This window comes from Hippichthys cyanospilos, chromosome 2 (assembly GCF_059441005.1).
Source record: "Hippichthys cyanospilos isolate Australia breed blue-spotted pipefish chromosome 2, RoL_Hcya_1.0, whole genome shotgun sequence".
Classification (NCBI taxonomy): domain Eukaryota; kingdom Metazoa; phylum Chordata; class Actinopteri; order Syngnathiformes; family Syngnathidae; genus Hippichthys; species Hippichthys cyanospilos.
In genome coordinates, this window is record NC_142370.1 from 35326315 (window position 1) to 35339745 (window position 13431).

At 49.1% G+C, this 13431-nt stretch overlaps 2 protein-coding genes across 2 annotated transcripts; one reads left to right on the forward strand and one right to left on the reverse strand.

Moving 5' to 3' along the window:
- Positions 1–583: 583 nt before the first annotated feature.
- LOC148428395 (tubulin alpha-1A chain-like) lies at positions 584–4278 on the reverse strand. The gene is made up of 4 exons (XM_088403082.1): positions 4110–4278; positions 2251–2473; positions 2030–2178; positions 584–1670 (listed from the first exon to the last, which is right to left on the reverse strand). Exons 1-4 carry the CDS (start codon positions 4110–4112, stop codon positions 690–692), a joined length of 1356 nt encoding a protein of 451 aa, XP_088259208.1. The 5' UTR covers positions 4113–4278; the 3' UTR covers positions 584–689.
- A 5967-nt stretch (positions 4279–10245) lies between these two features.
- On the forward strand, positions 10246–13377 carry LOC148428396 (tubulin alpha-1B chain). Its single transcript, XM_088408347.1, has 4 exons — positions 10246–10411; positions 11495–11717; positions 11790–11938; positions 12300–13377. Exons 1-4 carry the CDS (start codon positions 10409–10411, stop codon positions 13278–13280), a joined length of 1356 nt encoding a protein of 451 aa, XP_088264473.1. The 5' UTR covers positions 10246–10408; the 3' UTR covers positions 13281–13377.
- Positions 13378–13431: the final 54 nt, after the last annotated feature.

Consider the following 13431-nt stretch of genomic DNA (forward strand, 5'->3'; position numbering starts at 1 on the left):
GACTTTTTTTCAGTTTTTTTTTCAATATTACGATCAAATAAATATGCTACGGTGGCCGACTCGGGGCAAGGCCTGCACAAAAAAAAAGACAATGACAGAACACTTGCAAAAAGAGAAAAACTAACTGCGAGTGCGTTACTTTTACTGTGTTTGTATTTCGTTTGTTTTGCAAGTTGTTTAATTCGTTTGTTTGCCCCATTCCAGTTTTGTTGAAGTTCTGCCGGTCGCTGCGCGTTTGTCCCAGTCAGCCACTGTAATACGTAGTTGAGCCATGTAAGTAAAGATATTTGCCGTTTTTTTGTTTTTAAATGGCGATGGCGTATCCGTTGCAGTAACACAAATGTCTAAAATCACGAGAGATTATTCAAAGATCTGATGGACACAAATGAAGTTTCCCATAACTGGACGAAGTGCGGCAAAGCAGGAAGAAAGAATAAAAGATTTTAGCACCCAGCAGAGGGTGCAGTTAACTTTAAAGTGGCAAAGCCCCCAGACCTGATTCGTAGCTGATGTGGCATTTTCTCTTTTTGTAGCAATGAATTAATGCAAAAACATTGAGGAAGAATCACCCCGGAAGGCAGAGGCGCTTCACAAATCAACTTTTATTCAAACTTTATGACCAAGTCAGACTTTGAGCCGACCAATACACGGGAATGCTTTTGAGGTAACTCGATTCCATCAAGCGCCTTTTAATATTCCTCTCCTTCCTCCTCCCCTTCGCCATCCATGGAGTCGACGCCGACCTCCTCGTAATCCTTCTCCAGAGCCGCCATGTCCTCCCTGGCTTCGGAGAACTCGCCCTCCTCCATGCCCTCGCCCACGTACCAGTGCACGAAGGCGCGCTTGGCGTACATCAGGTCGAACTTGTGGTCCAGGCGGGCCCAGGCCTCGGCGATGGCCGTGGTGTTGCTCAGCATGCACACGGCCCTCTGGACCTTGGCCAGGTCTCCTCCGGGAACCACGGTGGGGGGCTGGTAGTTGATGCCCACCTTGAAGCCGGTGGGGCACCAGTCCACGAACTGGATGGTGCGCTTGGTTTTGATGGCGGCGATGGCGGCGTTGACGTCTTTGGGCACCACGTCGCCGCGGTACAAGAGGCAGCAGGCCATGTACTTGCCGTGGCGGGGGTCGCACTTGACCATCTGGTTGGCGGGCTCGAAGCAGGCGTTGGTGATCTCCGCCACGGAGAGCTGCTCGTGGTAGGCCTTCTCGGCCGAGATGACGGGGGCGTAGGTGGCCAGCGGGAAGTGGATGCGCGGGTAGGGCACCAAGTTGGTCTGGAACTCCGTCAGGTCAACGTTGAGGGCGCCGTCGAAGCGAAGGGAGGCCGTGATGGAGGACACGATCTGACCGATCAACCTGTTGAGGTTGGTGTAAGTAGGACGCTCGATGTCCAGGTTCCTGCGGCAGATGTCGTAGATGGCCTCGTTGTCCACCATGAAAGCGCAATCCGAGTGCTCCAGGGTGGTGTGGGTGGTCAGGATGGAGTTGTAGGGCTCCACCACGGCCGTGGACACCTGGGGAGCCGGGTAGATGGAGAACTCCAACTTGGACTTCTTGCCGTAGTCCACGGACAGGCGCTCCATCAGCAGGGAGGTGAAACCCGAGCCGGTGCCGCCTCCGAAGCTGTGGAACACCAAGAAGCCCTGGAGACCCGTGCACTGGTCGGCCTGAGGACGCAAAGGCCGAGCGCGGCGTTAATGCCCCCTCCCTCGGGCCAAAAGCGCAAACCTTCAGAGATGGGGTAAGCCGGTCCGGGGAGTAAAAACCCTGCCGCGCTTTGGCCTGAGTCGTAGGTGCTTCTACCCAACGAGACAATTAACTCATTCAATCCCTAAGATGTATTTTTACCTTTTTTGTTTAGGTAGCTAAATTACATGTCAAAAGTTAAGAAAAATGTAAAAAAAAAAAAAGCCGTCTTTGGGATCGAATGAGTTACCAAGCTCTTCTGGCCGCACCCGCGGCTAAAGCTAAACGGCGGCGGGGGTTCGGCTCGGCGGACCGGGATCCCGCGTCCCGGCAAACGCACCAGTTTGCGGATCCTGTCCAGCACCAGGTCGATGATCTCCTTGCCGATGGTGTAGTGGCCGCGGGCGTAGTTGTTGGCGGCGTCCTCCTTGCCCGTGATCAGCTGCTCGGGGTGGAAGAGCTGGCGGTAGGTCCCGGTGCGCACCTCGTCTGAACACACCCCGCCGGAAGGGCTCGCACATCACGGGAGCGGGGGAAACGGGACCAGGCCGGCGCGCTTACCGATGACGGTGGGCTCCAGGTCCACGAAGACGGCCCTGGGGACGTGCTTTCCGGCGCCGGTCTCGCTGAAGAAGGTGTTGAAGGAATCGTCCCCGCCCCCGATGGTCTTGTCGCTGGGCATCCGGCCGTCCGGCTGGATGCCGTGCTCCAGGCAGTACAGCTCCCAGCAAGCGTTGCCGATCTGGACGCCGGCCTGACCCACGTGGATGGAGATACACTCGCGCTGTGCGGTGGGGGAAACGTCATTTAAAAGAGTTCATTTCAAGTTGCCTAGAGTACAAGAATTCAACAACGACTGAATGATCAAGTGTATCTTTTACACTCCGGTTATTTTTAATCGCAAGGAACAACCGTAATGTCCCGGGGTCAATTTGACCCGGGGTGTAAACACTCACCCAAACGTGTCTTGAAATGTGTATAATACAAATCCAATGTTTTGGTTTAACTAGCGACTTATGTTCAGTGCTCAAGAACAGCAATAATGTCTCTGGGTCAATATGAGCCAAAGGTGTATGCAGATTCTTCTTATTTTTTGACTGCTACACAAGGCTTTCTCTTATAAGTGATGAGGCAAATACCGTATTTTCCGTAACATACGCCGAACCGGATAAGGCGCACCTTCAATGAGTGGCCTTGTTTGAAAAATGTTCATATATACGGCCCGCCGCGTTATAAGGCGCACAGAATAGGAGCCGCAGAGGTGGCCGGGCTTGCGTTACGCATCCGCTAGATGGAGCTACGCTAAAGGGAATCCAAACGATCAGATAAGTCACGGCCGGGCTTGAGTTGAGAGCAGTCGCTGTCGACGAGACACATGTTGTTCTGTTTCTCTGTGAAATGTGGCCACGAGTAGCTGTACTTTCTTTGTAAGAATGTTATCCTTCATGATAATATTCCCAAAATGAGTTTGTTTGTTGAGCCGACAACTTGTGACTGTGGATAACATGCTGGCTAATATTTCTTCTTATTTTCAGCATGTTATATATTGCTGCCTTGTATGCGTTTCGCTCGTTAGCATTTTCGTTTGTGCCAGTTATTTTCTTCGTGAGCACGTGCAGCATAGGAAACACATACGTCCGCAATAAAATGGTCATAGGTGTGAAACTCCAGTCCTCGAGGGCCGCCATCCTACATGTTATCCGGTTTTCTCAAACCGACAGACCGGATTCAGACGATTAGCTCGTTAGCAAGCTCTGCGGGAGCTTGAAAAGGATCCTAGTCATTTGAATCGGGTGGATTTGAGAGAGAAGGTTCGAAAACAATATCAATTGGACTCATTTTGTCACGGGCCACTGAAATACGCGCGGCGGACCGCAAACGGCCCCCGAGCCACAGTTTGAACACCTCGTACGTGTACAGTATTAACTTTTCCTGCAAAGTATTCGTGCCCCTGACAATGTTAACACGTGACCTTGCAGCTCGGTGACCGTTAAGTGTTAAATTACGAGCATGCATTTTTGAAAGGGCGTTGCATCAGCAGCAGCCGCTCCCCTGCCAGCCTCGGCCATCTTCTTCTCCCGGGATCGGGGCGCTCTGGGCGTGGGTCATGTAATTCCCATCGGGACTTGATTGGAAAACGGTCGCTCAATCTAGCGGTCAAGCGGAAGTCGAAAAAGTGCCGCGTGAGCAAAGCTGCGTCAGCCTGCTTCTTCGGGTCCACCCGATTGGCACTTTTTTTTTTTTTTTTTTTTTTGCAAATCGTCACATTTCGAATTCTCGCCTGACGTAAGCCTTTGGAAGCGCATTTATTTGGCGCCCATCACTCTTACGCGGCTTCTCTCATCCGACCCAATGGGACACAAACGAGCCGACTGACTATACGGTCAGCAACTGGTGGAAGTTTGGAAAAGCACTCTTACCATTTTGCTTCTCTTGAGCGGCCGAGCGAGGAGGTTACAAGAAAGTCCGCTGAGGAAAAAAGTCTTACAGTTCGACTGTGAAGCGGTCGATGTAAGACGTTATGGCGCTCTCGGGCGTCCGGGACCACATTTATAGCGAGTCTCCCTTGCGGCGCCGCTCGCCGCGTCCTACGATTGGACATTTAGCTGTCAGTCAGCCGGTCGCAGGCCGTCCGCGGCTGTCGATTGGCCGCTTCCAGCAGCGGTCACGCAAACCGCATGCCCGACCCCACCCGCCTTTGTGCAGCATGTATTGCTAACTGGGAGGAAAATGCTGCGTAATTTCTGCGTGATCGTGATGCCGCCGCTAAGTAACACATTGGCGGCCTCCGCACATCTTAAGCGTTAAATGAGCTCACAGAAAAACAACCTTTATTTCATGTAGCGTTCATTTCATCAGTCGATAAACTCGTACGCGTTTTCACGTCGCAACTTTAATAAAAATCAAGCACATCTGCAAGACAACTCGGGCACGCTGAGAACGACTGCGATTATTTATTTGTTTATTTATTTATTTAATAACATTTAAGGTCAAGGGGCCGTAACATGACATTTAAGTACTTTCCACTTTGTAATGTGTACATTTAAAACACGTTTGGCACATTGGAGATTTCACTTCTTATTAAATATGAGTTTTACGGTCCCGAGCTTTCTAACCAGGTCGCGAGACGCTTATTTGCTATTAGCGTGAATCTGCCGCGCCATCTTGCAGCTCGAGCGGCGGGCCGCGCAGCATTCATCCATCGAGCATCATGACCACTTGTCCTCACGGGGCTCACGATTGCTCGACTGCTACTCCAAAAGCATAATAACGTGGCCAAAAACAGGCGTTTTACCGACGTTAAAATGCAAAACGGCGTTGATATATATTGCTCTCGCTAACACGGCTTCCTTCTATCAAATCAGTCCCCGCGAGAACATAGTATTCATAACGCTATTTCCTCCCGCGGGTGAATTATTTATTACTGACGCCACTTGACTCAGCCTTTCTACAATCGAATATTTTAGTTTAAAAAAAATGTAACATTACTGTTTATTTGGCCGACTCGGTGCAAAAAAAAAAAAATGCAATAATTTCAATACGGAGTAAGACGTGTGAACAACAACTCGGAACCATAAGCAAACAACAGTAGAGCGTATCAAAGAATAATTCGGAAACAATTCGGAGACAATTAATCCAAAAGAATAAATATAAAAAGTTTGAGAAAAAACTAATTGAAAAAAGAATAAATAACTCCGCTAGGGGTACAATGATTTATATAAATACTGTTAACGTACCGCAAATGCCTTATATTTTTTGTGCCCTTTTATTGTCCAAATATCACATTTAAAATATGTATTTTCAATCTCATTATAAAACACAATAAAACATGGGTTCATTCCAATAGATTTGGAGCACAGAATGTGGTATTTTTGACAAAAACATCAATACATTTAACAAATAAATGGAATGACTTTTTCTCTATTATTTTCAATACAACCAAACAAAACATTCTTCCAGGTAATGCTGACATCATTTTCTAAAGTATTGTCAGCAAAATCACATCATTTCTGCCATAATGAACTTACAGATGGACAATGGCAAAATAGATGAAGTGAACAATGTACACCTTATTCTTGACTTTAGGCACTATTCTTACTGCTTATTCTTTGCTCATCACTTGTAAATACCTGTAAATATACATATCATAAAAAATGTAAACATCTTCCATGTACACATGCACGGATATAATAAATGCTCACAGGGCATTGTGAATAGTCACCCTAAATATGCAAAAAGTAGAAGCATTGTTTGCTAGTACTGTAGTGTGCCCGAGTCCGTGTATCATACGGTCCTTTCCGAATAGTGGGGCGGGACCCCCTGGGGGGTGCCTCTGGGGGGTGCGTATGACCCCAAGAAACAGGCTTAAAAGTTAACATCTGTTGATAGTCTGTTTGTATTCTTTGTTTTTCTCCAATTCATGCTAAAAAGGATACAACGCTAGCTCCAGCCATACAATTTGTTTAGATAGACCATGGTTTTATTTACAGGCACTGTGGCGGGTGGGGGGAGGGCTATTTTCTCCTTCCTGGGGGGGCTTTGCAAAAAATAAACGGGAAACACCGCTATGGTTTTAAATGCACGGGCAGGTCGGATAACGCATGAGCGCAGCCTCATCCATAACGCATCAAACGGATTCATTCACGGGGCCTGAGAGCGGAGCCGTCCTCCGAGAAAACCGCGAAGCGAAAGCGTCGGCGAGACGGCCGGCAGCCAGTTTACGGGGCGGCCTTTGGAAGACGCGGGCGGCCCCGTTTACGGAGTAAACGCCGCATGTTTTCGCCGCCGTGTTTCCAAAGGCTCGGGCTGACAAATGAGGTCATCCCGTCCGGTCCCAGATGGCCCAACCCCCACGCCTCCTCCCTCCCAAGACTTAACGGCGGGTTGCCAGGGGATGAATAGCAGCGTTGCCTGGATACGGCCGGCCCCGGCGTCCGCATAGAGCGCCTTTATCTGCCGGTCACGTGAGGCGGCTTGAACGGCGGGCGGGGCGCGGCCTCCCGCCGGGCTCGGCAGCCGGCCCGCCGGGCTCGGCCCGCTCCGTGCCTTGGTCCCGCCCAAAGTCAAAAGTTGATCAAGGCGGCGCGAAAAGCTAGGCGCCTCGGTCGGGAATCCATTCAATCCCAAAGACGTATTTTTACGTTTTTTTAAGACTCCGGTCATTCAGTGCCAAGTACTTATTGATTTTTTTTTTTTTAAGGGGTTTGCGAAAGGATTGTCCAAAATGGCTGGTACTAAATGAATTGAGGACGAAAGAAATCAGTTACTTTTGGTACTTAAGTAATAAAATCATAGATTACTATTACAATCTATCAAAAGTAATCTGTTGCTTTAGGTCATTAAGTGCTAAAGTAATCAATTACTTCAGTACTTTGGCACCATTTCAACGAATCCAAACTCGAGTGGGTACTGCCGCATGATTACAATCTATTGAAAATAAAATAGGTACAAAGGGAATCAGTTACTTCAGGTAATTAAGTACTAAAATAACCAATGACTTTAGTACTTTGCCACCTCAGTTCAATGGATCAAAGGATCTAAAGGAATAAAGTAATCGATGACTATTGCGCTTGATTACAATCTATTGAAAATAGATTAGGTACTGAAGTAATCAGTTACCTGAGATAGAGCGCTTTCCCATTTCATTCCAACGGATCGAAAAGCGATTGGGTACGAAAGTAATAAAGTCATGGATTACTACTGCGCTGATTGCAACCTATCAAAATGAGTAAAGTACTAAAGTAAGTGGTCACTTTTTTTTTAATTGCCTACCTAATTATTTGCTCGATTATGGAATGTAGTCTGCTCGGGGAAGTGAACAGAATAAGAATTTCATGGTGTGGTGTGACGACAACATTTTTGAATCTTGAATGAAGGTCATTCCATAACGGATAATAATACACTTAAATCCTGAAGTCGTCCATCTCTTTAGGTGGTTATGTACTGAGGGAAGTGATGAGGTACTTAAGTAGTAAAGTAATTCATTACTTTAGGTAATTTAGTACTCTGCTACGTCATTCTTAATTCATTTCGCGCCGGCCTTTTTTAGACCCCCTTCAGGCAAAGACGGATTGTTAATGTTAAATGTCAACGCCCGGACTCTTGAAAAACACGTATTTGGGATTGAAGGAGTTAAGAAGGAAGAAAAAAACGTTGTTCTCAGGCCTGAGCTACTCTGCCTTGGAATGGCAGACGGACGCATTGCCCCCCCCCCCCCCATCAGCTGACTCACTGAAGCAAACGACCGCACTGGTGTCTGAAGTCTTCCCAAGCGTGTGGCGGTTTCCTTTTGACTTGGTCTCCCGATAAATAGTCAAGAGACTGGGCGAAGGAGAACGAGCCTTTGCTCAGCCGCCGTCGCGCTTTGGAATTGGGGCCAAAAAGTCAAGCAAATCCTTCTGCCGCGCGTAAACCCTTTAAGGACTCGGATCAGGTGCCTCGCAAAGAGAAACTTTGCAGGACGCCGGCCCTTAAGGACCGCTTTCAGGCCCTTTTTTTAAAAATTTTGCTCTGCAGGTTATAGTCCACATCCATGGAGAGAAGAGTTTTTCGATTTTTCTATTCCAGAAACAAATTTAGATATGGGGGTGTGTAGACTTTATTTTTAAATCCTCCTGGTACAGAGAATTGTTTTTATTGTTAACGGAGAGGTTGGCGGGTTCCCGCTTACCTAGCTATAGCTGAATTTAGAATATTTTGACACATTCAAACAATTTGACCTGAGCTGGAATGTGATCGGTTCATTCGGAGGGCGGCAACAACAGTTTTTTTTCTTCTTTCTTTCCCTTTTTGTTCACACGGAAAGAAAGAAAGCATACGGAGGAAAAGCAAAGGGCAATCCTTCTATGTATTGCTCTCTGGAACGGGGTTATGCTGAGTTGGACGGAAAAGCGGCTCCGTCATCGCGGAATGGTGTCGTGTTCTCTGCGGCAGCAGAAGGGGACCGCTCCCATCTTTTCAGCATTCTACTCTGGGAGCGCAGCTGCCGCAGCTGCCGACCCGGAGGAGGGGGGAACGTTCTCGGGTCCTCGCCTCCCGTCCGGCCAAAGGAGACAAACGCGGAGCGCCGTTTATCGCTTTGAGCGCCGCGACGAGCCGCGGCGCTCCTTTTGGCTTCGCCGAGAGGTTACGGAGTGAGGAGACGCCCTGAAACCGCAGAGTGGGCGAGACCGAGTGATGCCCGGGTCATGTGATCGGCCCACCGGATGACATCACTGCAGAAAACGAGGACACAAAAGAGGGAGGAGAGGAGGCCGGGCCGCCATCGCGGCGAGCCTCCGCAACCGCGGGAGCCGCAAACAAGGCACTGTGCATGAGGAAACTTGCTCAAATTCAAGACTGCGCGAAGGTCGTGTAATAATAGATGGTAGTGGCATCGGTCACAATAAAAGCTCAAAATTCAGAAGGAAACAAGTCCAATCGAGCGACACAATACCATGCCAAAAATGGCCACAAAACAAAAATATTTACATGTCGTTTTATAATATTTAAATGCCATCCATGTGAACCATGCTGCTCTATTGATTGCTAAATGCCACGTCTAAATACAGATGTATAGATAGATGTATAGATGTATAGATGTATAGATAGATAGATAGATAGATAGATAGATAGATAGATAGATAGATAGATAGATGTATAGATGTATAGATGTATAGATAGATAGATAGATAGATAGATAGATAGATAGATGATACTGTATAATAAAGGCACAAAATACACAAGAGGAAAATGCAAATCTGAAAACAAAAACCCTGCAGAAAATGGCCAGAAAAACATCAAACATTTACATGTCATCCACGTGAGCCGTGCTGCGCTGCATTGATTGATAAATGCCACACCCGCAGACAGATAAATTGATAACTAGATTGATAGGTAAATTCATAGATCGAAAGATAATGGATGGATGAATGGATGATGATATTGTATAATAAAGGCAGAGAATAAGTAAGAAAAAAAACGCAACAATGAACACAAAGTTCTGCAGAAAATGGCCAGCAAAACAGAAACAGTTGCAAGTCATTTTATAATATTTAAATGTCATCCATGCAGGCCATGGATTGCTGAATGCCTCTCCTTTTGATAGATGGCTTGATTGATTTGTAGACGGAAAGATGCTGATTTTGCATACTGTAATAAAGGCACAAAATACATAAGAAAAGCCCCGCAAAATTGAACACAGAGTCCTGCAGAAAATAACCAGCGAAACAGAAATATATACATGTCATTTTACATGATTTCAATTCCATCCATGTGAGCCATTGTGCTCTCCATCGATTGCTAAATGCCACGCCTAGAGAATTGCACGCATGGAAGGCTTTGTCCGTGTCTGGCAAGCCGGTCACCGTATTTTAGTCGTGAACATCGAAGCAAGACAGCGTAGAAGTGGGAAAATAACTGCATGTAAAAAAACAAAAAAAAGAATCGAATATATTCCCAATAATAGGCTTTGCATGGATTCGCGCAATGCAGCGCACACCGGGGATATTGATGAAAAAAGATATCCAGTATTAATGTTCCCGACAGGGGGCAGCCGAGCGCTCTTTTCGCTCTGCCCCAACGCAGCCGCGCTTGTATAAATGCGCAAGCGCCGCCCTCCCATTCAGCAGTTGTTGCTTCGACCCCGTTGGGTACAACACGCAACGCAAACCTCTTGAAAAATACAAAAAAAAATCTTCCTCTTCCTCCTCTCTCCTGCTTTGAGCACCAGACCGAAACCATGGTGAGTTCAGGCGTCTTGGTTTTGTGCGCATTGTGCTTTTTATTTTGGCAAATGTCCTTTGCGGGGATGTCAAAATTGTCCATTGTCCAATCGGCGGCGACGTCGCCGCCTCGGCTTTTGTTTCTGCAGCCTTGTCACTTTTGCGCCCTTCGACTGATTTTACCTTTTGATAGATTGATAGATTTTGTCACCAATTTGATGAGATGTACAGCGAGGGGAGCAGGTTGCGATGCTTGTGCGCGCGCGCGTATGTGTGCGCGCGCGCGTGCGAACAATGACTGGTGGTACTTAAGTGGGGGAAGCTTCGATATACCAATACTTTGAATGAATAAATAAATCAGCCTCCTATTCATTTGTCTCATAATTGTCGAACTATTAAACGTTTACATTTTCGATAAATATGGCACCTTGCAAACGACGTCGAATGGGAGGGGCTCAAACTGGGTGGGGTTGGATGAGTCCTATTCTGTTGCGGCTCATTATTATTTCATGAATACATTTGATCGATTTATCATTGAACGGGTTTTAAGCATGCGTAAGTACAGCAGTATGTTGTGAACGACTGCCCTCCGTTCAAATAAATCCATTGTTTTTCTTTGACTCATCCACTGGGTTTATTTTCATTTTATTTTATTTGATTTTTTTTACTATGGAACTCCAGCAACGTTAGGTCTAAATGGGCATTGGATTCCCCGCCCCCCCTCCTCCTTTTTTTTTAAAAACCGATACAACGCCGTGCTTGTGCATCATCTGTGGAGAGCAAGTGGAATATTCCAGAACGGCAGCGTTGACGCGCATGCGCGCGTCTTATTTGCATTTCCTTGCCAAAAGAGGAAAGTGATGCAGGAAAGACTGAAGGGGTGAACGAGACCGCACAAAACAAAAGAGCGTTTTATTCTTGCGTGGGTGGGGGGTGGGGGTGGGGTGGGGGGCGCGCAGCAGGGTGGCCCCGTGCTGCAGTGCGTGCTAAAAACGATAGGGGCGCAGTAAAGTCCTAAGAACGTCAACTTTGCTTTTATTTTAAGCGACTGCGTGTCATCTCAATTAATCTCGAACGAACCCCGATATTCTCGCCCCGCACAGCGCGAGTGTATCTCCATCCACGTGGGTCAGGCCGGCGTCCAGATCGGCAACGCCTGCTGGGAGCTGTACTGCCTGGAGCACGGCATCCAGCCGGACGGCCAGATGCCCAGCGACAAGACGCTGGGAGGCGGGGACGATTCCTTCAACACCTTCTTCAGCGAGACCGGCGCCGGAAAGCACGTCCCCAGGGCCGTCTTCGTGGACCTGGAGCCCACCGTCATCGGTAAGCGCGCCGGCCTGGTCCCGTTTCCCCCGCTCCCGTGATGTGCGAGCCCTTCCGGCGGGGTGTGTTCAGACGAGGTGCGCACCGGGACCTACCGCCAGCTCTTCCACCCCGAGCAGCTGATCACGGGCAAGGAGGACGCCGCCAACAACTACGCCCGCGGCCACTACACCATCGGCAAGGAGATCATCGACCTGGTGCTGGACAGGATCCGCAAACTGGTGCGTTTGCCGGGACGCGGGATCCCGGTCCGCCTAGCCGAACCCCCGCCGCCGTTTAGCTTTAGCCGCGGGTGCGGCCAGATGAGCTTGGTAACTCATTCGATCCCAAAGACTTTTTTTTTTTTTTTATAACGTTTTTCTTCACTTTTGACGTGTAATTTAGCTACCTAAAAAAAAAAGGTAAAAATACATCTTAGAGATTGAATGAGTTATTTGTCTCGTTGGGTAGAAGCACCTACGACTCAGGCCAAAGCGCGGCAGGGTTTTTGCTTCCCGGACCGGCTTACCCCATCTCTGAAGGTTTGCGCTTTTGGACCGAGGGAGGGGGCATTAACGCCGCGCTCGGCCTTTGCGTCCCCAGGCCGACCAGTGCACGGGCCTCCAGGGCTTCTTGGTGTTCCACAGCTTCGGAGGCGGCACCGGCTCGGGTTTCACCTCCCTGCTGATGGAGCGCCTGTCCGTGGACTACGGCAAGAAGTCCAAGTTGGAGTTCTCCATCTACCCGGCTCCCCAGGTGTCCACGGCCGTGGTGGAGCCCTACAACTCCATCCTGACCACCCACACCACCCTGGAGCACTCGGATTGCGCTTTCATGGTGGACAACGAGGCCATCTACGACATCTGCCGCAGGAACCTGGACATCGAGCGTCCTACTTACACCAACCTCAACAGGTTGATCAGTCAGATCGTGTCCTCCATCACGGCCTCCCTTCGCTTCGACGGCGCCCTCAACGTTGACCTGACGGAGTTCCAGACCAACTTGGTGCCCTACCCGCGCATCCACTTCCCGCTGGCCACCTACGCCCCCGTCATCTCGGCCGAGAAGGCCTACCACGAGCAGCTCTCCGTGGCGGAGATCACCAACGCCTGCTTCGAGCCCGCCAACCAGATGGTCAAGTGCGACCCTCGCCACGGCAAGTACATGGCCTGCTGCCTGCTCTTCCGCGGCGACGTGGTGCCCAAAGACGTCAACGCCGCCATCGCCACCATCAAAACCAAGCGCACCATCCAGTTCGTGGACTGGTGCCCCACCGGCTTCAAGGTGGGCATCAACTACCAGCCCCCCACCGTGGTTCCCGGAGGAGACCTGGCCAAGGTCCAGAGGGCCGTGTGCATGCTGAGCAACACCACGGCCATCGCCGAGGCCTGGGCCCGCCTGGACCACAAGTTCGACCTGATGTACGCCAAGCGCGCCTTCGTGCACTGGTACGTGGGCGAGGGCATGGAGGAGGGCGAGTTCTCCGAGGCCAGGGAGGACATGGCGGCTCTGGAGAAGGATTACGAGGAGGTCGGCGTCGACTCCATCGAGGGCGAGGGCGAGGAGGAAGGAGAAGAATATTAAATGGGAAATTCAATTGCTGCGTCGGCCAGTTGCCAGATTGGTTGTTTAAAATTCTTCATGTTCAACCTGGCTCTTAATAAAATCTGTGACAAGTGAAGCTGTCTGGTTTCTTTGAAGGCTTCGTCTTATGATCTATTTGATAAACAGTTGA